This window comes from Falco naumanni, chromosome 1, assembly GCF_017639655.2.
Source record: "Falco naumanni isolate bFalNau1 chromosome 1, bFalNau1.pat, whole genome shotgun sequence".
Classification (NCBI taxonomy): domain Eukaryota; kingdom Metazoa; phylum Chordata; class Aves; order Falconiformes; family Falconidae; genus Falco; species Falco naumanni.
Genome location: NC_054054.1, coordinates 121,728,989 through 121,755,948, shown reverse-complemented (window position 1 = coordinate 121,755,948; position 26,960 = coordinate 121,728,989). Strand labels below are relative to the sequence as shown.

At 39.2% G+C, this 26,960-nt stretch overlaps 3 protein-coding genes across 12 annotated transcripts in view; 1 reads left to right on the top strand and 2 right to left on the bottom strand.

Annotated features, from left to right (window-relative positions):
• The window catches only part of STXBP4 (syntaxin binding protein 4), a 76,170-nt gene extending 65,435 nt beyond the window's left edge, over positions 1-10,735 (bottom strand). For 2 of the 8 annotated variants that reach the window (XM_040581866.1, XM_040581868.1), the window contains exons 1-4: positions 5,075-5,283; positions 1,529-1,602; positions 1,246-1,341; positions 218-287 (exon numbers count right to left, since the gene is read on the bottom strand). In XM_040581866.1, coding sequence (XP_040437800.1) covers positions 218-287; positions 1,246-1,341; positions 1,529-1,602; positions 5,075-5,142 — 308 coding nt within the window. In that variant the 5' untranslated portion in view covers positions 5,143-5,283. Of the gene's footprint in view, positions 1-217; positions 288-1,245; positions 1,342-1,528; positions 1,603-5,074; positions 5,284-8,933; positions 9,056-9,718; positions 9,738-10,597 lie in introns of those variants that run through there. The other 6 variants (XM_040581864.1, XM_040581865.1, XM_040581867.1 and 3 more) reach the window with 6 other exon arrangements.
• A 192-nt stretch (positions 10,736-10,927) lies between these two features.
• LOC121082459 (cytochrome c oxidase assembly protein COX11, mitochondrial) lies at positions 10,928-13,089 on the top strand. Its single transcript, XM_040581862.1, has 4 exons — positions 10,928-11,146; positions 11,223-11,378; positions 12,098-12,223; positions 12,764-13,089. The coding sequence occupies exons 1-4, from the start codon at positions 11,096-11,098 to the stop codon at positions 12,944-12,946; spliced, it is 516 nt and encodes a 171-aa protein (XP_040437796.1). The 5' UTR covers positions 10,928-11,095; the 3' UTR covers positions 12,947-13,089.
• Positions 13,090-13,979: 890 nt separating this feature from the next.
• Positions 13,980-26,960, bottom strand: part of TOM1L1 (target of myb1 like 1 membrane trafficking protein) — a 38,480-nt gene continuing 25,499 nt past the window's right edge. For 2 of the 3 annotated variants that reach the window (XM_040581860.1, XM_040581861.1), the window contains 8 exons: positions 24,145-24,278; positions 21,673-21,733; positions 20,055-20,172; positions 19,092-19,188; positions 18,535-18,595; positions 17,545-17,632; positions 17,191-17,263; positions 13,980-16,219 (listed from right to left, as the gene is read on the bottom strand). In XM_040581860.1, coding sequence (XP_040437794.1) covers positions 16,156-16,219; positions 17,191-17,263; positions 17,545-17,632; positions 18,535-18,595; positions 19,092-19,188; positions 20,055-20,172; positions 21,673-21,733; positions 24,145-24,278 — 696 coding nt within the window. In that variant the 3' untranslated portion in view covers positions 13,980-16,155. Of the gene's footprint in view, positions 16,220-17,190; positions 17,264-17,544; positions 17,633-18,534; positions 18,596-19,091; positions 19,189-20,054; positions 20,173-21,672; positions 21,734-24,144; positions 24,279-26,960 lie in introns of those variants that run through there. The other variant, XR_005826031.1, reaches the window with a different exon arrangement.

The following is a 26,960-nucleotide window of genomic DNA, read 5'->3' as shown; positions in this document are numbered from 1 at the left end:
TCTCATTCTGTCGCCATAAAAGCATATAAAGTCCTGTCACTTTTCCACGATTTCCAGTTTTGCTGAAATTAGATTTATAGGAAAAATTATTTGCCAGTTGAATTTCAAGGACCTCAGGGGAGTTGTGCTCTTCTAATCAGTGGTCAACAATCTCAAAAAAACCCCATATATAGTATTTCAAGCTCTAATAAACATTTAGTAATCAGTACAAACATACCTTTCATTGGTTACTCCAATTAAGTTTTCTCCGTTGACATCCAAAATTAGGTCGCCAGTGAGCAAACGGCCTTGCAATGAAATCAACATTAATGAATGAATCAAGAGGAAAATGGTGAACATATTATATAATGGTAACAGAACAGGGCTTTTTCTTTCAACTTTATGTGGCCTAACGCAATGAACAATCATGACTTTTAGCAGATTAGGTTCTGAACCTAATTAAGCTAGGTTATTGTGATAAGACTAATAATTGTCAAACAGTCTTATTAACCACAGAATAACCACTGAAAATAAGTGTTATTTAGCTATTTGTATTATTTTCACATATTACAAATATTTGTGGGATGCAAATTTATATTTCACAGTTGTAGAATTAACTTTCAGCTCCTAACATACATGTAAGTTACCATGTATAGATACATTAACATTAATAAAAACATCTAAAAGATTTTTAGAACCAATTCTATTTTGACCCATCTGCAAATCTCAAGATTAGGAACTATCACTTTTGAAGTAGATCTAGATTATTTTAAATTATCATTCTGCAAAAGACCAGATGCAAACTCAAAAAACCCCATATACAGACCTAGGACAGAAGTATATTCTGTAACTTTATTATTTCAAACTCTACACAGTGTAATTTCTTCTTCCACACCAAACATCATAACCACCTTTTAAAAATAAATAAAAAAAATAATTACCAGAACTCATTAAAAATACTAGTTCCATAAAAGAAACGCCACTCTTATCCCTTACAAATTAAAAGAAGTTCAGCATCTTAACACTTATTTAGCAGTGCTGAAAGACTGGCTGTTGCTTTCGCACCAGCCATATCTAGATTTGAACAGATTTTCAAGAACTGAGAGTATTAAAATCTTTTCCCATGAAGAGTCCAAGTTTCATTTCTCTATCTTAAGGTAAGCCACTATTTTAAATATGCTTATCCACAAAGTAAAATAAAGAGGACTTCTTTTGGCAGCTTTTTATATGCAGTGTGTTTGCAACAAGAAATTTTAAACTACTTACTATCTACAGCAGCAACCCCTCCAGGTAGAATTCTCTTTATGAAAATCCCATAATCTTCTGCTGTTTGTGCCCGATAACCTCCAATAATTTTAACTCCTGCAGAACAAACAAAAAAAACAAGCAAGAAATTGGCTATTCCACCCACTGTGCTAAATGGATTTACAGTCAAATCCATAAAAGCCAGATAAATTAAACTCGTACTGATGACTGTGAATTGGAAAAGCTCACCAGGTGCCTTTAGATTTAGTTTACTCTGAATCAACAGAATGTGCAATCTAATTACCTAATCCATTTTGACAATCAGAAAAAGAAATGCGGTGAACAGCTCGATTGATTCCATGAGGGCCCATAATAGTCCTAAGGAATAAAATAAAAATCATTAAATCCCTAATTACAATAAATGTATTTAGAGCTCTGTTAATATAAGAGAAATTACACTGATCATGTTTTTAACTCTTAATACAAGCCAAAACCAGTTTTCTCTACTGACAACTTTATATTGCTTGATACCTCTCCATGACTCCTTCCCGCAATAGATTAAAAAAAATAAATATATTAAATCAATCTCCTCATAACAAATATAAGACGGCAAGGTAAAATAAAAGTATATGTAGTTTACTTCCTTTTTCCCCAGAGCATTTCAGGCTTAATTGTGAACGCCACTTTGTAATAAAAGGATTATGATTACATAGAAACAAAATTCCACAACCTGGTCCAGCTTAGCATTTAGACAAGAAAAACATATCATAATGTGTTAGATCAGGTAATGAATATTAAAACAAAACCACAGCTAAGACAGTGTATACAAAAACATTTTCTGAGATATCTAACATATAATTTTGTCTTTATTTACGAACATAATATTTCCCTACAGTCTCTCATTTCTTCACTCAACACTGTTTTCTTTCCCTGTTTCAAAAAAGATGCTTCTTTACAAACTCTATTGCCTGCTCCCCTGTGTACCCTTCCACCCCAAGACAAAATACCAGGATAGCACTTGAAATTGTCTAAAGGCAGATGAATATTTTGGAAGCAGGTGATAATGTTAAAGAATTAAGCAAGAATGTACAAAGTAAAATTAAAGAGTTTTGAAAACTAAATTTAAAGTTGAATTAGAAACATGACCAGCATACTGCTATGAGAATGAAAAGTGTTAAGAATTACTATAAATCCAGATTACCCTTTATCATTTTTTACTTTCATTTAGATGAATAACTACAAAATCATCCCAGTTGTATCATAGTTCCTTTGTCCTCCCAACTGTACCATTTTTGGAGAAGACTCACCAGACCCCTTATAGAAAACAGAAGCAGAAGCACCACTTAATTTTTTTCTGCTTTGACTTATGTATTGTTCTATATTGGACAGTAAGTTGCATTTTCTAGAGCATGATGTTAAAGTGAAATGGAACAACTAGAATTCATTAGCAGGGGGGAAAAGAAGATCAAAGTGGAGGACACAGTGACCCAAATCCTCCCACACAATCAAATCCAGCACACAGCCTGAAACTGCGTATTTCTGCAAAAGCCGGAGTACGTGTCATTAAAAGGTGCCATGTCAGAGGGGAGACAGAAATCCAGAAGGTCAAAACGTTCCTAAATTCTAGTACCAGGCAAGAGATACAGCTTGTAAAGAACATCCATAATTCTTTTGGTTTTGTATAAGAAAATGGATGTTTTTTTAATCAAGGGCACTTGCTCTGAAAAGCAACAATTTGTTCCACAACCTCAAATTCTCAAGTATCTGCAAAATTAGTCTTTACTTTAGAAAGGCTGGCTGTAAGAACAGACCTAATTAATCTTTAGAAACAAACAGGAAGCCTATGCTTCAAATACGGTATAATTTTCACTGTAGTATATCTTGAAGTATTTGTTTCACAGGCTAAGAGGAAATGGTGAAACCTAGTTAGTTAGTGCATCTGGCCATTGACAAGACTGCACATGACCTTGCTACTACACGACAAGAGCATAAGGCACACTTTGTAAGGCTAAAAGTGAACCAAACTGCTTTTACTTAATCACAGCCTGAAAGGAAGAATAAATACTTAAGTCTATTTCTCTAACAAAACTTTTTTGATAAACTACTAATATACTATGACACCAAAGTATTTTGCATTACTGACTAGTACTGTCATCTGAATTATCCCATGAACTTTTAAGTGTTTTGAAGCTGAAAGACAACATACTACTCATGTTCTCCACAGCTTTATCCTGATTTGTATCCATCTTTGAAAGCTTCAACAACATACACTGATCTTTGACACAGGCAGACAGTTTAGTCTGGGTTTTTTTCCTGCCTTGCCTTTTGCTGCTGCTGTTGTGTTTCTTGCTCTGCCATGCTTTCAGCAGTTTTCACATGGCATTTTTTTATTATAATAAAAAAGCAAGAACAAATGTTACTTCACTGAACGTTATTGCACAGAAGTTTACTTTTATGAAGTCTTAAAAGATCAAATCTCAGACTTGAAGTCTAACTTTCAGAGTTCACCACAAATAGCAGAACCTATTTATATACTACCACATAAAATGATGAAATATGATCAAATCTAGGCACAGAACACTTAACAGGAAAGGATCTACATTTCTGTAAGTAACAGGCAATACTTTCAAAAGAGTGACCCTAACCAACACAAAGTGGATTCTGACAGAGAGCATATAGAGAATGTACAAACTAATAATTCACACTGGAGAGGAGCAAGATATCTCTGAAACTATGAGATTGCCATGATGTTGTCACCTACAATTAGAAAGAACTGACACTTTGAACAGTCACCTTTACAAGGCATTCAGTTCTGTTTATGCTCTAAAGACTAAACTCCCCCAAAAAATACTATTTAAAATTACTTAATCACATAAAAGTAAAGACTATCTTCAAAAGCCCTGAATTTGTTTAGCATATCACATCTTGCTGATTTTTGGTGTTAGTTTTTTCTCCCAGGTAACTTAGAGATGGATCTTCAAGTCACTCGTCATAGTTCTAATAAAATAAACAGGGCTTTAACAGTTTCATTATAAAAAGACCTGGATTTAGCACCCATCCAACATTTATTTCACATTACCATTATTTAATATTCATCAAACGTTACGACTACTTCCCCCCAAACATTAGAAATATGCTCAACACTATGAATAAGGAAATAGGCTTCTAAACCAACTGGCAGTAAAATGAAAAATAATTTCAATTTTCTTTGTAGAAAAAGATGCAAATTAAGTAATCAGATGTCGTTGCTCATTCCTCAAGAAGTCATGCAAAAATACTTGTAAGCAAGCTTTTAGCACACAGAAAAGTACAGATGTGAGGCAACAGATGAACTAAAAAGGAAGACTACAAAATGTACACTGTAACTTTCTTACACTAAAAAATACTAAACTCAACACTCCAACTGAAGTCCTGGAATGCTGACAAACTACGTGCACAAAATTTTGTGTAATGTTCTAGTAAAGGCAATTAACATTAACTCTATTGATACTTTTTTCTATTATTTTTTTAGCAGCAGATACAAGGAAGTTCAACAGCTTTAGGTTTTATACCTTCTAGAGACTTATCAGAACAGACAGCTCTGGATAGTCTTCTGATCTGTATTCCTGAGCAAGTATCAGTTATTTACGTGAAGAAACAAAATACATATCTAGGTTTATCAATGAAAGAATAATTTCCCTTCCCTCACAAAATATGTATTACTTGACACTTAAACAAAAATCTAAACTATAAACTCTGGCTGCTTATGAAAGGAAGCTGAAAACATCTACAACTTTCAAATTACCTTTACTGTACCTTTCCCCAGTTACAGACTAGAAAAACGCTGTTGGAACCTAATGGTTAAGCATACCAGTATAAGAGAGAAAGACCATCAAAACGCTCTGGTTCATCTTCATCTCCTGGTGACAGTAAGGACATTCTTCAGTACAGCAGCAAAGTCAGTGACAAAGCAACTAAAATACACTGGAGCTTTTCGGTTCAGCCAGATAAAGGTTATGTGCAGGACAATTTCTGCTACTAAGTGAAAAAAAGAACCACCAACCCAGACACAGCTCCAGACGAGTGTCTCTGCCTATTTAATCTTCTCTGAAACCCTCTGCGTCATATGGACTAATTCACCTATGGAGGTAATGTTTACTTTCTCTCTGTTTGAAATGGCAATTTGCAGCAACTTGAAAGACCGATAAACACAAAGGGGAGAAAATTCACCTGCATTTACAACTGTGATTATGCAATCTCGATCTGGCTGCCAAAGGCAAATGAAATAATTAAAATATTTTCTCATGTTCCTCCAATAGTTTATTTATGTGCTCCCTCCAAACAAGGTCAAAAGCAATAACTTATGACCTTTCTGAAGCAATCTTCCTAGCAGACTGGATTATGTACATCCCCACACAAAAGGGAAAGCCAACAAACCAGACAGACTGAAAGCATTAATGAAACAGATGCCACTATGCCATTACTTTGCATTCTCAATCATGGTATTGAACTGCGCCATGCTGTAACTTGGCTTTCACTCTTTCAATATACAACTGTCACAAGTTAATACAGAACTTGGGTTATATACTTTGCCTAGAAACAGAAGCTGACACATCTTTTTGTGAAAGCAACTGAAAATGGTGAATTTATATCATGACACTGAGAATAACCTAGTTGAAAAAAGTAAAAAGGATACCACTGCTCCCGAGGTAAGACTCTCTTCTAATACCAGGCTTGGTCTTGCAGAGATACACATATTTTCAGAAGTTCTGAGCACCTGACATCACTTTGGTTAACTACTATTCTCTTCCAGACTTGCATCAGAAGATGCACCCCTATGACTCCCCTTCTTTCTAAATGATCTTAGCAGTTTAAAATGAAAACCAAATATTCTTGTTCACCAAGGGCTTTGTTTAAGTAGAAAGGTGATTCCTCTCTAGCAGTGAGTAACCCCACGATGAGACAGCATCTGTCAGTGTCTAGAGCTGTACAGCAGGACAGCTTGGCTACGCGAGGAATGCATATGCTTATCTCATGCACCTTTTTTTTTTTTTTTTTAAAGTTGTAGTGACTGTGGTTTCATTAGCACGTGATCATTCTAGGGAAAGGATCGTTTTGCTTACAGGTACCATGCTATGTAGTGTTCAATATACAACGGTCAGTCCCTAGAGCCTGCAATCTAGACACACAAGAGGGGCAGAAGGGCAAAGGGACCCACCTTAAGGAGCAGATCAGTGATGCAAGCGGGAACATAAACCAGCCTTCCCAGCTCCTGAAACGTGAAGAGCTCCAACGGCATTATTTGGATGGCTCACATCCATCCAGTGACAAACGTTTGGCCCTCTGTAGCCTTTTCTCAGTAATTTTAACTGTGCTGGTGTTTACTGACATTACAGTCCAATAAAAAAAAGCCACTGATATTTTAAGCATCATATCAATTAGATTAGCTCTAGGCAAGGTTACAGAACATAAAATACCAACAGCCTTTCTCCTACAAAACTGTCACTGTTCTTAACACCAGTGGAATCCAATTTGTGGTATTAGTATCAGGAACACTTGTCAAAACAAGTCACTCAGACCAATACGGCTTGTTTCCAGTGTCATGTTTTCTGCAACAGAAACACACACGCACACACCCCCTACCCCCAATCAAATGTATGGCTCAAGGCTATATATTTCCAATATTAAAAAATAAAAATGTTATTTTTAGTATTATCAGCAGTACATCGCTTGTTCAAACAATTGCTCCACCCTCCCTTCTTCAAAGTAAACTATGCATTGCTCAGCTTCCTCACCCCCAAGGCTATCACTCTCTACCTTAAAATTCTGCTGCTGTGCTGCTTTTAATGTTTCCAAAGGATTCATCTAGGAAAATGGTATTACTGCTTCTCTTGCAAGTTTTTTGCCTTTCAAGAACATACCCAGGGGAACACAAAATAATTTTTACTTCCAGAAAGGTCTAGGAATACTGTAACAACTTAAAACTCCATAGAAGCTGCTACCAGTAAGTAAGACTGTATTTTCAAGAGACAGGTGTTATTTTATGCAGCAAACAAAGATTCTTTTTCAAACACCTAGCAAACTACTTTATTCTGGAAACATTATCAATTATGACTCATCTTTCCCAAAGGAAGTTTTGTAATGCTTTAGCAACTGAAATGGATTAAAGGGTAATTTAGCAGATGACAAAAAGATCTGCAGAATCTTCAAAAGCAGGATTCACGAGATGCTTTTGTTATAAATAAAACAAAGGCCTTTTACAAAAGTTCTATACAAGTCAATCATGCAGTCATGTAGTCTTTCAGGTTCACTAACCCAAAAAGGTAAAATTTCATTGATAGTAAGGACCACAGCCAAGAGAATGCTGTATCATATAGCATAAATAAATTCTAATAATCTATCCCAAGCCACTAATTATTCAAAATACCTTTTGCTGATTAGGTCATAAAGATTAAAAGGAAACATATGTCATTATATGGCAATTGTTAAACATGAAAAAAGCTTGAGCAACACTGTAATTGTGGAGAAGCACGAACGGTTTGAGGCTAAGCACTTGTGCAGAAAACAAAGGTATTATTTAAAGTTTAGGTAAACCTCAATTAACATATAACCAAGCACATTCTTGAAGCATTGTGCATTGATACTGTCTCCCAGGAAAAAAAAAAGTATAGAAAACTATAGTCTTCCGTCATCTTGTAGCTGAAGTGCAGTTTATGCACCTTTCGTGTTCATCTCTTACGTGAAAAATTGCCTTTGGAATTCAGTGATCTAATAACTACTCATATAATATACCTTCCACACAAACCTAGCAAGCTATAGCTGTTTTAAAAGCTGTTTATCTTTGTTATATACCACATATTTCCACCAGACAAGCAGAGTGTTTGCTTCTTTGGGTTCCAGTAAAATCAAGTTAATTTTTTTAACATTTTGTGGATTTGATTTTCGAAAAAGTCATGTTATTCAGAAAGGTGGTATAATTCAAAATCTATGGTAAATTGTTTGACAATACTTTTGAATAGTGTTTTCTGGATTCTGTTGCACAGCAAACATGATAGTCCAGCAAGAGCTGTCTGTGCCCATTTCTAATTATGGTTTTGATGACAGCACTGGCATGGTTACTTAGCAGTTTGGGAAGGGTCTGGAGTTATGATTTTCAATTATTTGTTTGCCACTTAGAATCTGATCCGACCTTTAAGTGGATAACATTATGGTTTACAGAATTAATATAATGATGATTTTATATCCCATGGCACTGGTAAAACATAAGATGGTTCCAAAGCACTACATATAAAACATTAAAGGCATGCAGACGCAAGATTCTGAAAAAGTAATGAAATACAATACATAATCTCCATACAGCACCTTATGTTACTGTAGGTATCCTACGAGTACATGGAAGTAATTTGCTGTACACCTTACAAGTATGTTTTCATAGCTGCAGAAACATTAAGGAATTTCTGTGCTGGGTTTTATCTCTACAGACCCAGTCCCAACTAAGTGCTGATTAACTTAATGAAAAGCTTAAGAACTATTTCTTCCCTTTATATGTAAATTCACTGGTGTTGGTATTAGCTTGCCTACAACTTTGCTTCAGACTCTTTCAATATCGAAGTCATTTTTCTTTAAGACTTCATCAAAACAAGGTCCTACTAATGAAACTTCATGAATTGTCATATTACAATCCACTAATAGCTGTATTCCTGTGTGTGTGGGGAAAAAAAAGTACTTACTTTTCATCTGTGTTTGTTAGGGGATCTTTACTGGACATCTTCATAGGTGCACTACTTTAGTAAAAGTTGAAAATGAAGAATTCTGACACATGGAACACTGGCTCGTGACCAGAAAAATAATTCTGTAAAAAAGTAGAAACCACTTTTTGAAATTTACATGGCAATAGTTACTTTCAGTTACTGACAACAATTCTTATTTATTGCTGACTAGCTGAAATCAAGTGGGAAAAGAGTACTTTCATGATAAAACAGGTAATGTTTCATTGCTGAAAACAGTAAGCAGTTAATGACTCAGACTTTGCTGTATATAGTACCTAACAATCTGGCATCCTAATTTTCTCTTAATTTATGAGGCAGGAATTAGGGTAAATCTGACCCCCCTGTGATAAAAATCTTCTAAAAAAAACAACGGAAGTAACTGTGATTACAATTCCATGAAAAAAGTAATGTAACTGCTAAAACCAAAATCTTATCTTTTTTCCAGCTAAGATACCTTGGGGGAGGATACATTGTTTTGAACATGGTAAGGTGTTTTGTGCGTCTTGTTTTCTCACATCTTTTAAACTTACTGTCTAGTATTCAATGCCTATGGAATTCTCATGTGAAATATGCAAAATATAGGCCAAGTTACATGCAAAATAAGAGTTACATACCACTAACATAGCAAACCTCAATTAATTCACATTGTGTTTTTATTAGCACATTCAACAGGTAGACAAGAAATACAGTCCTAAATGTACAGAGCTAGCATCATTTGAAAAATTACTGCAAAAGTAATGCAAAACCTGTTTGTACCAGCAGCAAGGCAAGAGATGGCCGTGGGTGCCAGCGACATGCTACCTGGGCCAAAATCAGGTAGGGTCCCTAAGTGCACGGTGTCACCCTCCACAAAAAACGTATTGACCAATTCCTTCAGGTCTGTATTTCTACAGGAAAAAAAATGTAACTTCACTTTGGAATACCACAGATTTTCCTGTAGTAAAAAAAATTCAGCTCTCTTGCTAAAGGATGAAAAAACCCACCACATAAATACAGAGGGAAAGACCGGAACGTTGCTTTGCTCTGGGCTCCATCATTCTCTTGCTCCACACATGTAAAGGGAAGATGAAGCGGCATCCAGAGCCGTCAGTCACTATCAGTCACTACATGGTTCGTGTTACTGGAACCAGCACAAGAGCAGAGCACTGCTCTTAAAACAAGAAATTCAAGCATTGCAGAAGTTTAACAGAGTGGATGGGACTGCGAACAAAGCCCGTGTTTGAGAACTCGCCTGACCCTGCCTGTCCCGGAGATACTACTGTTTGTTTACCAGGTGTGCTCCATCACTTTGCAGCACTGCCAGAGCCTGTGCCCAACCCAACCCAAATCCGCACACAGCACAGCGAAATGGAACTGAACCTGAACCACAGCACCGCTGGGCGGGAAAAAATAAATAATGATTTAAAAAAATACCGGTGCCAGTGCCTACAGCCCAGGGAGACCTGCACGAGGGCAAAGGCCCGAAGCCCCCTCCGGGCCTTGCCTCCCTGCCTCGCTACGTTACCCCACTGTGGCGCCTGGCGCCGGCCCGCCCAGGCCCCCTCGGCCGAGGCCCGCGCGGTGCGGGGCCCGCCACGGCCGCCAGCCCGGCACAACCCGCCGACCTCCGGGGCTGCGACAGTTACCTCGACACGCAAACTACGGCTCGAGCGGCCCGGCTGGGGCGGGAGCGAGGCACGGAGGGAGGGACAACCGGCGGGGCCTGACGGGCGCCTCAGCGCCGCTCTGCGGGGCGGCCCCGGGCGGCAGCGCTCCCGCCCCTCACGGCGCCGGACAGCCGCGCCGCCTCCTCTCGCGAGAGTTGCGGCGCCCCGCGCGGCGGCAGCGGGGGCATGGGGCTGTGCGGGGGGAGCTGGGCGCGCTGCGGGGCGCTGCGGCTGCGGCTGCGGCTGCCCGGGGCGCGGGGCCCGCTCTGGGCGCTGCGGCCGCCGGGCCGTGCGGGCGGGTGGGCGCCGCCGCGGGAGGCTGGGCACTGGGCGGCGGCGGGCGGGCCGGCCCCGGCCTCGGCCCCGCGGGGGGCCCGCGGGCTGCGGAGCTCCAACCCCTTCACCCGGCGGCAGGAGGAGGAATGGCGGCACCGGAACCGGTCGGCGCTGGCCTACATCGCGGCCGCCGCCGTGGGCATGGTGGGCATGTCCTACGCGGCCGTGCCGCTCTACCGCCTCTACTGCCAGGTAGGCCGGGCCGGGCCCCGCCGCGCCGCCGCCGCGCAGCCCGGCGGGGCCGCTCACCGCCTCCCCTCTCCCCCAGGCCACCGGGCTGGGCGGCACCACGGGCGCCGGCAGCGGCGCGGAGCGAGTCGCTACCATGGAGCCGGTGCGGCACCGCCGCCTCAGGGTCACCTTCAACGCGGACGTGCACGCCAGCATCCAGTGGGAATTCCGACCCCAGCAGAGTGAAATCTACGTGAGTGGGGGGGTACGGGCCCGGGGGGCGCCGCGGATTGCGGGCCCCGTGCGGGAGGAGGCGAGCTCCTGCTGCAGACGGGGTGTTACCCCCCTACATCCCAGCAAACTGCCAGAACAGGCTGGCCAGCAAAAAGCGTATTTACATATACACCTTATGTTATATACATATAGACACCATCAAGTCCGTGTGTGCATATATATTTACACAGAGATAGACAGCTACACTATATCTAAACCTGGGGGGGTTTCTTTCTCTGCTGGCCCCTGTCCTTGTAGGACTGTTCTTACATGGGAAAAAAAACCCCAACCAATCATTCTAATGTAACGTCACTGTTCAAAACTGGTTCTTAATAAAAAACCTCAACAAGTCATGCTTGCTTAATTACTGAGCCCAATACTGAAAAAATAACCTCAAACTGTATATACAAGGGCATATTCAAGCTCTATATGCTGCTAAACTACTGACAGTAATAGAATTCTCATGGAAAACTGGTTAAGATTAAAAATGCACTCAAACGACATTATTGATGCTTCTAATTTTGAAGAGGGGCGAGTTGTATATAAGCAAAATATTTGTCAAGTAGCGAAGTAACCAATTTGAAATGGCAAAAGAGAAAATGAACTAGTTTCAGTTTAAGTCTAAAGAACGCTGAGGGGTGGTGGGCTGCAGCAGATTAAAAAAAAAAAAAAAAATCACTGTGCAATTATTTTATGCAGGTGGTACCAGGAGAGACCGCACTGGCGTTTTATAAAGCGAAAAATCCTACTGACAAACCAGTAATTGGAATCTCTACCTACAACGTCATACCCTTTGAAGCAGGACAGTATTTCAATAAAATACAAGTAAGTGTGGACAAAGCAAAGATTACATTTTCCTCTACACGGAATGACAGTAGTTATGCATTAAATAACTTTGCCTCATTTTACTCCTGGATCCCATTCTTTGTATGCCAACATTTTAAGAAAACAGCTTGATTTTTTCACATGACTGTGCATCAGTTCGTTCTTGGCTTTACTGTCTTCATAAGCTGCACTACATGTCCAGTTAGAGAAGTTCCCAAATGTATGATGTTTAATACCACTGACTTTAAGGGCAGATGGTAACAGTGTGAACTAGCCTGGCCAATTTGTACATTTGCACATTCATTAAAAGCTATTTCCCCCGCCCCTCCCCCCCCCCCCCCCCCCCCCCCGTAACACAAGAGGAACAGAATTGCTGTCTTGTTGCTCCTGTGCTTGCTCGCTCCCTTGATTTTAGATGTACACCTGTAGATCAATGAGAGTAGATTTTAAAAGATGAAGCTTTCTCTCGTGTTGGCAGAGAAAGTTTACCACAGCTGCTGTTGTCGAATTGTTCAAGTGTTTTTTTCCTCCCCCCTGCAGTGTTTTTGTTTTGAAGAACAGCGATTAAATCCTCACGAGGAAGTGGACATGCCTGTCTTTTTCTACATTGATCCAGAATTTGTAGAGGACCCTAAGATGGCTAAAGTTGATTTGATCACCCTCTCTTACACTTTTTTTGAAGCAAAGGAAGGACAGAAATTACCACTTCCTGGATATCAGTAATGGGCAAACTCTACACAATTTGACTTCTGCTACCTGACTACCAGTTTCAAAACCATTTTTCCATGGAAGGAATAACTGCAGAGTACTGTGTAATATGAAATTATATTATTAAACCACCACGGGTACGTGGTGTTGTTATGAAAGGGTGTATTTCTTTTTAAAAATCCAAACTTAGGTAGTTGGAATATTATTTATTAGGAATATTATTTCTTCATCAGACAATAGAAGGGAACACTGTTGCTGGAAGAGAGGTTTTCTCAAGACATCTTTTGTAAGATGATATGTATTGGCTGAATATTGTAAGACTAGACTGTATTGCTATGTAACACTCCTGTGGCACAGGAGGATGTGATGATTCAGAATGTGATGCACCCTGTCGAATTATTACTGAATCAGTAGTTCATTTGGTAAGAGCAGATTGCTCTAGAACTGTTATAATTTGAATGAGGAACAGTAATTTAAGTGTAAGCACATCAGATCTGTGGTATGGTTTTCATTTAGAAAGACTATCTTCAAATTTCAATGTTGTGTTCAACTAATTTAAAATGTCTGTACTGCTAATGACTGCTCTTCCACTCTGCAGAGGGCCGTATGCTGGGCACCTCTACACAGAGACAGGCTCAGCTTATGTATGAAACGCGTAGAAGGGAGAGGCAGCACATAAACAACTGTGCTAAATTGCAGGCTCAATTAACAGCATGAATTAACATCAAAACCCAGAAGGAAATCAGCCTCATTCAGAGGTTAAGCCCCACAAAGCCTGCCCGGCAGCCTATCAGTTTTTCAGAGGTACTCATAGGTACTATGTTTACCATCAGAACACGTAAGCCTGTATTTATGTAACTTTTGGTCATTATCTGTAGGGATAATAACACTTTTATCATAGCTCTGCAAACGAGAAGCAAGTTGCAGAGCAAGTTTAAGTGACCTACTCGTTTTCAGACAGCCCAGTATCTCATCCCATATGCCAGTTCTTTCTACCCCTTTCAGCAGATGAGATCTAATAAAGACTACTGTTGGTGTGTCTGGACTCTAAAAAGGCAATGGGTATATCAGAAATAACTTACAGTCACTTTAGTCTCAATTATGTTTGTATACAGTAATTTAAAACCTGCTTTTTTGAAGATAAATGGATACTATCTTTAAAATGCATTACTGTACCAGTTGTGTGTGTTTAAATAGATTCTGGATGACATTAATACAGTGAAGACCTGACATGAAAGTTTTAACACTTTTTGTTCTTTCAACTTTCTAATGCATTTTTATTCAGCAGAACACGTGGAGCCCACGCAAGTGAAATACATCTGTATGAAGATAGCAGCAAGCTTTATAAACTATAACTCCAATTATGCTTCAGGGGAAAAAAAATAAAAATCAAGGCAAATCTTTGAATCCAGGCTAGGGAAGGAAAAAAAAAAAAAAAAAAAAAAGTAATTCTTACCTGGGTTGTCTTTAGCCCATTGTCTTTTTGAAAGCTGAACTGATTATATCAGTTCTCCACATAGTGCTTTATTCTGGCCACATGCTTCAAAAGAAAAGGAACATCCCTCTGCCAGGTGCAAATTTCATAAAAAGTGTGTCTTCTCTCAAATTTGAAAGCCCAAGTTTGAAAGCCCAAGTTTGCACAGATATACTAAGCACGTTCCAGCTATAAAACAAGCTTCCTAACCTCAATTAGCCAGTTCCCTTTCATCTATCTGTGACCATTTTGCTTCTGTAAGTACAGCAAAGTTTAGTTAGCAGACACCCATTACGGATTGCCATACTGAAAGAGCCTTTTTCATTTGTTACACTTCAGTGTCCTAGGGTTTTATCAATACAACTCAGCTGTAGGGAAGAAAGGAAAGAAAAAAAATATTTTAAAAATTGATCCACCTCAAATCCTATTTTCAGCAGTTTTCTCAGGCTGCTGTCTAAAACATGGCAAATGCATGAAAAATAATAAAGCAGCTTACCTTGTCACTTCTGCTTACAAACCCCCCAAACTTCTTCAAGGTTGTGTATCTGATAGGTGGTCTTCTAATGGTCCTACAGCAGACTGCCAAATTGCTAACTATGCAATGAAACTCCATGAATTCACACTAAAATACTTCCAATACTATCTGTGTTCGGTATTTCATGGAATACGCATGTCCTCATAAAAACTCAAGAAGTGATGGCGGTTAACTTCTCAGTAAGTGTTTGCTTTTATTTGGAATTATATGCTACAAAAATTGCAAAACTGACTGAGAACTTCTTATTGCTTAAACAGTTAACATTTAAAATGCATATTTCATCAAAAAATTGCTTATCAGCTACGAACATGAACTAAGTTCTCAAATTTTATATCAATTATAAATTCAGAGAACTATACCTATTAAAGTGCACACTTTACATTCAGCATGAAAATAGATAAGGCACTTCAAATATTAAAAGACAAAACTTATTAACAGAGTTAAACCGCTTGATTAAAATAAATGGATAACTATTGCTCATCTGCATTGTAGATAATTATTTTTTCCTTCACCAGAACCACTTCTGCAGGGCAGGAACACTGAAAGAAATTACTTATCCCCCTCCAGTATTTATTGAGTAAATAAAAGCAACAACAACACAGGAACAAGAAGGGTTTTTTTCTGTTCTGTTAGTCATGGATGACAGCAGTTCATGTCCCACCTCAGGTTCTTACCAGGACAAAAATCCAACTATACTGCAGGAGGAAAACAAAATCTGTATTCAGAATATGAATGTAGGAGAGTAACACTGCACGTCTTCAGACATCTATCCAGGGGCCCAATTTTAGAGAAGTCCTATATATGAAAAACCCCTTATAAATTTCTAGGGAGATTAATACAGAGAGCAATAAGGCCAAAACAGAAACTGGATTCTGCAGCTTCTGTAAACATAACAGCTTTTTTGTTTACTTGTGTCAGGTGTCAAGGGTTAATTCATGCACAAGTGAATCTGGAAATTGTTTTAAAGGCCTCCAAAATACGTCAAAAATAATTATGCAAGTCACCTTGAAGAATACACAATTGAGCATTTAGGACAAATGATCAAGGTGTAGATCCAAGAGTTTTTCAGCTTCCACACAGTTTAGTGTTCTAATACTTATTGTTTGTTGTGTCAAAATACAAAATTCTGTTATTCACTTGTACATTATCGGAAGCACTGCACAGGACCAGCACCAGAGAATAAAGGGCGTTTAGCAGAAGACTTCACCCCCGCCTTCAGCATCCTGTATTCTTTTCAACTTCAGTGTTCAGCACATCATCAATTTCTTCATAAACAGCTCTGGAAGAAAGAGAAACAGGGAGACTTCTGGGAGACTTCTACATCACAGTTGCTTCACTTTGATAAAATGCACCAGTTAAATCCTGCCCAGGCATGAACTGCCAAGAGTGTTTGCCTAACAGAGCAGCATCAGCTGCAGGATGCCCAGGTTTCCATGGAAACAAAGAGCCAATCCCACAGTGTCTCTGGGATTATACATTTAATGAGACACCTCTGGACATTGTCACTTTTGATTAAATGAAGTTTGGGAACAGGACTGCAAAACACAAATGGCAAGCAAGCCACATGGCATGCAATTACTGCACTAGTTAAAAAACATAATTAAAACTTTATTGAATTTTTCTACCTCAGAATTCAATGGTTCCACAGAAATAAATTTTGTGTAGATGACTCAGATTTTTTGCGGTTTACTGGTAGAAAGGAGAGTTCTGCCATCCACTTAGTTTCATAGTACTTTTCTGGCTGACCATTTGACCCTTTAGAGAGTCCCAGCATCCATTCTCTTCTGCAGTTTATATTTAAATTGAGGATTTTCTTGATACGCAGTAGAACAACATTCTTAAAAATCATGATTGCTGGGAACAGGAATTACTTTGGTTACCCTCCTCCAGAACCACCTGTGTTGAAGTGTCCATCAGCTTCCTCCAGCAGGACCATTACTGTGTTTTATGCACCTTTTCTAATCGCTGGATAGGACTTCAGTTTTTGACACAGCATTACTTCACCATTTTTTACAGATGCTGTTTAATGAACACACTATAGGAGTTTATTCCTTAATGGGTTATGCCAGAAATATTGGAAGAAAAGAGTGGGTGCATTTTGTACATTATGTATACTGACGATCCAGTTGGGCAACTAACTCAGTCTAAATAGTGTAGTCTGTTTTCTCACTCAGAAGAAAAAGCCATCTCAGAAGCCTTGCCTTTGGCACCTACAAAACCCATGTATTATCTATTTTAAAAGTTACTTACTCAGTTGGAGCCAAGGGATCAAATTCCATTATTTTGTAGTAATGAGGTGATTGTGACTTGTTCTTTGATGCAGCTGAAGAATAAAGACAGGCAGATCATCCAGATGTGAATTAAATGTAAATGAAATGTGTGCTTACTGTGTGTTACTTTTTTGCATCTTCCTGAAAATCGCAAATTACTTCCTCTGTATCTAGTTGCTTTAAATGCTAAAATGGACAGACATGTCTAAGAGAAGCCGTAAGCAATATCAGATTCTGTCTGTCTGTTGCTGGTCCTAGTCTTTGACAGCCATTATGTAACCAACACAAAAAAATACATCTCCACGACAGTCAGGTGGTCTGCAGTACTTCTTACCTGCTAGTGACTGTCCGTTTAATGATGTAGTATGTCCAGTCTGCAGATTTACTGGATTCAGAGGCACTGGGCTTAAAAGAGTTGCCAGCTAAGGACATCAAGCAAAACGGTGCATAAGTGGATTGTTATACGAGAGAGAACTGGTTTGACTTATCTTTAGACTTTCAGACTACTGCAAATATATTCTAAGGTCAACAGTTACCAGTCTGATTAATCTCCATTCTCCACACACAGTTCAAAACATCTTTTTAGTTGTTATCTATAGCACATTTGTATGATTTACTTCTCTGTAATTTGTTACACTACACAGACTCAAAGGCCACAGTACTTACAATAGATACCTGCTTTTACTTGCGGTTTAAAATGGGAAATATGCGTGTGTTTGGAGTCTGCTTCTCATCTTTTCAATTTCATAATGCCTACCACAGAATAGCATTCAAATGCATAACATTATCTCAAAGCCCCTTTATGTTTTTTTGCATTCTTCCTGTCACAGGTCTTAGGTCTGCAGCATATGCCATTTGTCCTGCACTGTACTTGGTTTTTAAGCATTTGAGGTTTTTGGTGTGGGGTTTTTTTGGGGGTGGTGGTGGGTTGTTTTTTGGGTAGCGGGCTTGGTTTGGGGTTTTTTTTTAGTATCTTCTTTGAGATAGCAAATACACCATAATCACATAATGGCAGCAGGTGATCTCCCCTTGTTCCTTCACACAGCAACAATGTCAGTACAAATAACAGTTTGTATTTTGCTTTCTGCAACCCCCCCTGAGATTGTGCTGGACCCCAGAAATATGCTTTCATATTAGCATCTGTGGTATCAAAAGAAAAAAGTTGGCCTGGTCACCAAATGCAGAGTGTTCCCTGATGTATGGAGAAGGGCCACAGAACAGATCTTTGCATCCCATTTGGACAGCAGTTGGGGTAAATCCAAACAGTTCTCATTTTGACAGTTGCCAGCAAAGAATGATTATTCTGAACATGAGTGTTACTCACATTGCTATATGAATGTCCAGCTGGGTTGCTTACACTAGTATTTTGTGTTTCAGTTGCAAATCTAGGAGAGAGTAATACATTGAAAGTAACTGAGAAACTACAAAAACTATATATTCTGATTGTTACTTTGGGTTTTTTTGCTGGTCTGTTTTTACCTTACGTCACAACTGAGTGCAGCACAGATAGAAGGAAGGGAACTACAAGGACACCTGCCTTAAACTCTCCCTATTGACCTGTACAATTCATCTGTTTCTCCCTTTCACTGCAGTATTGGCAACACTCAAGCAGAAAATCATTTCTCTCTCAGGTATGTTTTGACTGTTGAGCTATGACTAAACAGTGCTGCAGTAGTAGCGTATTTCTAAGCATGTTAAGCAACATCTAGTACACAGGTAGTTTTCACTTGTTTTACTGGAGTAATCTGTACAAACAGTACATCTGTGGTCTCAGAGCTTTCTATAAACTATTAGATTAATTACTAATACCTGAGTATTAATTAGATGAAGTACTAATACCTCTGAACATTGGTTATCTGTCCTTGGTAAGAGATTACTCACGGAAATTGCTGAGCTTTTGTAGCAGGTGCTAAATCTAGCTGTGGATAAATAGATGGATGATGCCTGTTTTTATCTTCAGGGTGTGCAGATATGCAATCTGAAATTCAAAGCAATAATTAATGATCATTTAAACATTAAGCAAATGTTGTACTACGAACATTGAAAGAGTCAAGCTTTGTTTGGAAGGCATCTAAAGAATCTGAAATGAATTGCTGTTTATCACATGAAAGGCAGAATTTTAATAACTCTGAGAAGGTATTACGTGCAATATATTTATCTCCTTAAAATATCAGAACAACATCAGTAGTGTTATACACAGTAGATGCCACTTAAAACTCTTTTCACTATTTCTAAAAGATGAGAATGGAATTATAGGCATTTATTCCTGGGGGGACATTCACACCTTTAACTTCAGTGTAGGGACTCCCCTGGGGTGTGTAAGGTAGGGACTTCTGCAAACAGTAATTTAGGGTACCAAAGGTAGGAGATTTCCCACTCCTCTTGACTATGAAAGAAGTCTATCTAGAGTTAGAGGAGATGAGTACCTTTCTCAAAGCGAGCTGTTTTTAACACTGAGCGCCTCCTGAAAAAAGCTTGGCCATCAAGAAGGTATGATAAGAGCATATCTGTGCTTTTTTCTTCCAAACCTACAGAACAAGCAACTACCAGACTGTCTTAAAGGCTTCACTGTAATAGAAAACAGAACTTGTTCTACTGTTCAAATTTACATAACAGGGGAAAAAAAGATTGTTGCTTCCACTGTAAACAAATTACAGGGAACTTCATACTACCTTACATTTTTTTCCTATGTACACACATCAATGCTCCTTTTAAGGAGATTTAAGGTAAAGTTAAGGACTGTCTTTGTTTTCTTTCTTACAAGGAACTTCTTGATTCCTCCACTAGGCTTTGTTGGTTTGCATTAGGAAAACACTGCAAGGAAAACGTGCATTCATCACTTACTAAGGCCCGAAGGAGACACTGCAGAGTTGGTCTGCACCGCTGCTGAGGTAGGAGATGGAGAATCTATGGACAGGTCAAGCAGATCACTTGAGGGAGCAGATGGCTGTTTCCTGTACAGCTTTGCATTTGAAAAGGAATAAAGTTGTTTGGGTTTGTTTTTTTTTTTTTTTTTTTTGTGGGTTTTTTTTGTTGTTTTGTTGTTTTTTAAAAGGAACTTGTATAGTTTTAAACAAATCGCTATTTTCACAGAATATAAACTTAGTATCATATTAATATAATGAATATCACAATAACATAGTGAATATCATAACATTAAAAACTGGCAGGATTGAAAGAAGACCAGGATACTTGTGTGCATGTATGTGTGAAAGATAGCTAATGAAACAAGAAATGCTTTCCAGAAAAGATCAGTTTCAGCAAGTTTGCTATTTCAAAAAAATGAAGAAAACCAATTCTAAAATAGGAAATAGAACAGACTCAGTTCTAAAAAGCAGTTGAGCAATCACGAGCTTGTTTAGATACAGGCTTGGTATCAATCTTCTGATTGATCCTGTGCAATTATTTTCATGCTACTTATTTGTATTATTGAGATTTGATACATACTAAGGAGAGATTTTTTTTCCCCAGTCCTGTTTTAGATCGGAGAAGTTCAAAATCAAAACAATGTTTCCTAGGACACAGAAAAGGGCTCCCTTTGTTTCTTCTATGATTGTGTTAGAATTAAAAATGTAGCCAACAAAAGAGTTTAATAAAACCACCTGCTTGAATCATACAGGTTTGGTCACACCAGATTAAAATAAAATAAATAAATAAAAGATGATGCATTTTAAACTTGAAGACTGCTGAGTAATACAAAAATGCACAGACTGCACCATTTGGACTATTAACTAATCCAACAGAGCACCCATCAAGCAAAAACATCCACCTACATAACCAGAATGTAGTAATAGTGGCTTTTCAAGGAAAACAAGATCATCTTCTATCTTTTTTTAATAATTGTCAGCTCTATTTCAGCATTTCCAATGCAGTCATTTTCATACTGAGTCCTAGATGACTATACAATTATGGGTTAGCAGAAGCTGAAACATGCAAAACTACTTTAGGCAATATAATTAACAACCATAATTATCAATCAATAAAGGATAATCATTAAAGAATTGCTACAAGCCAATAGTCACAATTCAGAAAAAGCTCTGACTCAGAAAAAACATCAGTAATAGTGAATTCTGATAGTGTAATAATATTTCAGCCTATATATGCTTAACAGGGAATAAATTAAAAGAAATGTTATGCCTCCTCATTTTGTATATGGCAGATAATGGTGCTTAGCTGCAGAGGTCATAAACCAGTATCTGCATAGGTGTCTGTCTCTCATTTTTCCTGACCAAGCTTCCACCTTAGACTTGACATTATTTGCTACTTTAGTTAGATGAATTTGCATGAAATTCTGCAAATGAGACTTTAGAAAATAATTGATTACTAGTATCAGCCTGTTGTCTCCTGTACCTCTCAACTAGAGAATAAAATTCTGCACATACCAAAACTGCATTTTTCATCATGAACAGAAAATGGAATGTTTACAGTCCTGCAGCTCACGAGTTCATCTATAATGACTTACCTCTGTGCGTTCACGTTGTATTCTCTGATTCTCCAAAAACCGGACTCTGTTTCGAGAGAACCTGTTGAAGTTGCAGAGTTAAATGTTCACTCATATACCTGTGATGTCACTCCTAAGAATATGAAACCAGTTGTGATCAAAGCTTGATTATCAGAAGACTCCAGAGGCACCAAACAAGCACTACAGATGCTTTTCTCTGGGGCACTTGTCTCTGCACTAGCAATTTGACCCTCTCTTCTCCAGGACTGTGGTCCTCTGATGACCTACACTAACAGAAAAGTTTGATCTTGGAGACAGCCATCTGTTCCTTCCAAAACAAAACCGAGGCACAGCTGACAATAAAGTCTGCCTCTGTTCACGCCAGATGGGTAACTATGAACACGCACTGTGCCAAATCTGACCCCTTCTGACCAGAACACCTATAACCAAATCCCAGGAAGTTTCTGTCCTCAGAGGTCCCCACATTCCCTCCTACCACCTCAGGACAAACCACACACCTATCCTGGTATACAGCCCTCTCAGTAGTTCAGCCATTTGGAATACTTTTTTTTTTTAAAAAATATGGAAACCAAAAAATCCACCTATGTAAGTATGTGTTAGAAGCTGTAACAGTGCTACAGTGGGTCCAGAGGAGACCCAGTCAAGTGATACTCGACATCCATAAGGCCAATGTGTTTCAGGAGTAAGAGCCCCTGGTGGTATGGACATGAAGCTGTCTGTACAACTCCATTTGCTTCTCAGGGTTACCATGCTGGTGGGGCCCACAACCATAATATATATGCAGGGAGGAACAAAAGGAAAAAAAAACCCAACCCTTTACAACTGCAAAACATAAACCATTTATCTGACATTTATCTGAAATGCAGAAAGACCTGAAGAGTTGCTAAAGCCACTAGAGGGTGTCATCGTTACATACATGAGGCCAGTTTCTCCCACAGTGGTGATTGATACCTGATTTAATTTGGACTCTACGCGAATAATCAGAAACAGAGAATGCAGCGTGATTTCTCTTCGAACAATACACACAGTATGAAACAGATGCAACTAGTTAATATCAGTTTGTCCTTTACACATCTCACTGTACAGAGGGAGTTTCAAAGAACAAACCCTCTGCAACAAACTAACCAAATCCATTGCAATACATACCAACTTAAGTGCAACGCATCTGTACCCAGGAAGACTCATTACATATAAACCATAATATTACAGTCCTAAAATGCAGTAGTTTTCTGTCCAGTTTCACAATGGCAAATTAACTGCTCCTTCAATCACCAGGTGAGTCCTTCATAAGGAATTTGTTGAATTATACCCACAAGCTACTATTCAACAGGTTCTTGGCCTTGCCAGTATCTGTCAGTCGTAACAAAAACGTAAGCCCACATCTGACTTCAGTGGATTTACAGAAGCTGAACAGAATTCCGTTTTTGCTTTACTAAAATGAAAAGCTTCCTAAAGGAAGAAGTGAGCACACAATTTTTTCAAGGCAATACTGTAAAATAGGCCAACACTGCTGTAGACAAAATATTAAAACTAAATGTTGTCAAGATTAGGCCCAAAGTTTGTGCCACGATAGTTAGAACTAGTGGTATTTTTCGTGCAGCATTCAGAAAAGGATTGTAAAGAAAAGATGACTAAATTCTTTAAATCTGCTACATTTCATCATGAACCATTACACTCGATGCATAATGATTTCTAGAACATTTCTTAGCCATGGAAGAGATGAACTGCTTCACATGGAAGGCTAGTTCCTATTAAACCAAAATGCTCTCTGTGAGTACACATGTGATATTTTGAGGGCTAACTGGAATTTTGAGTTTAAAATTAATTTCAGGTTTGCTAGCATCTAGTCATGCTACCAGTGACATAATACGCAAACACAGCGGATGTTAACACAAGCACTGCGGTGCTTCCACGTGTGAAAGAAACAAACATTTTCTCCTGTACAAGTAGAACAGTGTGTTTCAATCCGGTTGAGAAAAGCAAGTGACTCTCTCAGGCACGCAATGAGGCAGAATGCTGTTCTGTGGCAGATTTCTGCAGTAAAGCTGTCAAACTTGTTTAGAAAGGAGAACAAGTATTCTTTCCTGGAAGCATATACACTCAACAGAGATAAGGGCCATCACCAGTACCAAAGGGTTTGTAGCAGACTAATTACAAATTCACTGTGCACTACCAAAGAGGAGCGTCAAATTCCAAAACGATTTTTGTTTGTGGGCTTCCATCTGATCTCCTGTCTATGCTGTTAACTTGTTTTACCCCATTCTAATGGTTTTCTAACTACCTTTATGAACCATTTCTGAAGTGTTTAGGAGAAGACAAATAGATGATTTTGTCTTTTCGCAATCATGTTTCTTTTCTGGATTTAAGGATAAAATCTGTTTCTTTGTGGAGGATCAACATTAGATGTATGGATCACCGTGTCCATTAAGTGTGCTTATTTAGTTAGGACACCAAATGTATCCAACTACTTACCTTTCATGTCCCAGGAGGACATTATTCAGATCTTCATTTACTTGTATTAACTCAACTACCACATCTTCATTCTCCACTGTCACCAACAATTCCATGATCCTCTCCTGCATCATCCGACAGGTCTTATACAGTTTCTGCCCAAGGCAAGGGAAGAAAAAAAAAAATCTTAACTGTGGTCTCCCAGTTTGTCAGTTCTGGAGAAGAATGATAAGACACTTGAGCACTGCAGACTCACGGGTAACATTCCTTATATTACAAACCGCATGCATACCAAACATTGCAAATAGCGTAATTTTCATGTCTTTGATCTCTGCAAGGCAGGTTGACAACTCCTATCATCACAGCCAGCACTCCTACCCAATCCCTACCTCTTGACCCACCTTATTTCTAAGGATATATCTGTCTCTAAAGTCTAAATTACAAATTACAAAACAACGGAGACCCCTCTGGGTGATGCAGAGCGAATTTAATTTGATCCTGTTTGAAGCTGATTAAAGTCAGCAGGATACTTCACATGGATGTAATGGCTGCGATCCTGTTCAATGTCTGCTTGACGAAAGGACAATAGCAGACTAAAGGACAGAAGTGCTCGGTGACACAAGTCTCTACCTCTAACTGCTCCTCTAAGAGGGGAGGTTTGCATGCACTTAATCTTTGCATTTTTTGAGAAAGTAACACGAACCTAGCAGAATCAGCTGATACAAGAATTACGAGGGTTTACTGAGCAGAATTATGCATTATTGCCAGTTGAAATGGAAGATAGCTTATTTATATTCCTCTCCATTACAGCTTTTGCATGTTCAAAGAACCAAATTCTTTAGCAACAGGAACTTCAACTCAGCCAACACTTTCCCCCCCTGCAGTGCATGTGCAAATGCTGGCTGGCTCCGCTTAAGGGGAAAAATTACTCTATTTGCACGCTGCTATTAAAAAATTGCTCCGGGTAGTATTTTCAAAGTGATATGATTTTTCCTCAGAAACCATACTCTTCAGGTAAATATTTTATTTTTGTAAAAAGAAATTTTGCACCCTTTTGCCAAATCTGCATAAGGATTACAGAGTACTGTACCTTTCAGTACTGTATCTTTATAGCCAAGGATAAAACACACAAAAAATTATTCAGCGTAATGTAAGTAATTAAATATAAAACCTCTCCAACTCCACACTTTACTACCTGATCTGCATTTTAAAAAAAGGCGTGTATTTCTTATGATTCCATTGTACAGGCAGCCTAGTTTTGTAGATGTTAATATTCAATAGAAAAGAAAATTGAGACACTCATTCCAAGCACAAATTTGCTAGGCTTTGCTCTGACCCATGACGATGCATGCACTCATGTTTTGAAAAAATGGGAGTTTTAGAATGATGGACTACCAGCTGGTATAACAATCATCAGCAATTCCACGGAATTTGTGCTAACTCTTACCAGCTGATGATCCGGACTCAGATTCCTGCACGTCCCTCAAGTATGGCTACTCACTGCCCAGTACAAAAGTTTGTTATCTTCTTGGCTGATCCGGAGCTTTAGCTACCCTTTAACTACTGTTCCTAGCCAGCCCAGCCTTTCAAGTGAGGTCTCCTATCTTAAGCCTTGTCCAAAACAGGGTGGAGAAAGGGAGGTGCCTAGCCACTAATGAAGCTACAGGACTGAAAATATGTTGCACTGATCACGTTTACCCTGTTGCAGTTTTTATTGAAAGACTCCAGATAATCAGAAAGACTGAAATTAATGTCTCCAACTCACTCAAAGCCTAAACAAGCAGCTTTTAATGAAGGACTTTGTTCTCCGACAACAAAAGCCTAATCCAAGCAATCCAGGTAGAACCAAAACCAAAAAGAAACACTAAACATTGTTAAAGGAACAGGCCAGCCATGCTCGAAAACAACAGAAAGAACAACAGTGAAATTAGCATAGAAGGAATGAGTTTTCAGTCACTCTCCCACAAATGGGAACTCCACGCCCTGTCCTCAGACTTTTGCCAAAAATTTTATTACTGGGAGTGTCAATTAAGAATCCACTGGTTTACTGTGGGCAACCTAATCTGTGCACCCACATGCAGAAGGGGCTACAGCGGGAGACAGGAAAGGAAAGACATACAGACATACCGCTCCTGTTCCGCAGCCAGAAACACTTACCTTGTCATGGACTGGACAGAGGTGGCCGTATATATTAAACCAGTGTATTCTCCTACCTGGTGTATCTTTCACTGGCTGCTTAAGTCATCAAGGCCAGTTTGCACCTTGGCAGCCTCCCTGGTGGCAGTAGCACTACTGTGCATAGAACCGCCATAGATTAGCTGCTTAGGTGGTGTCCTTTGCTGGAACAACCTATACTCAATCTTTTACTGCAGGCAAAGCCAGCCCTCTGCAATCTATTGCAACAGCTATTTGCTTGTGTTTAAAGCCTACTCTGCTCAGACCTTTGCTTCTTAGGCCCTTCCCTCCTTGGATTTGTAGCTCCACAAACCTCTGCAAAAAAAGTGTTGGAGATGCGAGGCACTTCCAGGGGAGCAAAACCGGATTGCATCTCGTTCCTATCTGGCTCCCCCAGACCAGCAGCGCTGCCTGTCATTAAAGATGAGAGACAGTGGCAAACTGGTGCTCTGTCTCCATATCTCAGCTCCAGCGGTAAACCAATCCATGAATGGACACAGCTGAACACCATGACCTTGAAGGCAAACCAACAGCACCCGGTACGGGTTCCTTGCAAAGGAGAAATACTCAGCTGGGCAAGAGAAGCATACCAAAGGGTTGTAAATATTAGATCAGATCTCCAACACATTTAATGCTGACAAATTACCAAAATGCTTCCTCAT

Coding starts and splice junctions, on each gene's coding strand:
- LOC121082459 (XM_040581862.1), top strand. CDS start 11,096: ATGGTGGGCATGTCCTACGCGGCCGTGCCGCTCTACCGCCTCTACTGC. Junction 11,147..11,222: donor TCTACCGCCTCTACTGCCAG/GTAGGCCGGGCC, acceptor CCTCTCCCCCAG/GCCACCGGGCTGGGCGGCAC. Junction 12,224..12,763: donor AGTATTTCAATAAAATACAA/GTAAGTGTGGAC, acceptor TCCCCCCTGCAG/TGTTTTTGTTTTGAAGAACA.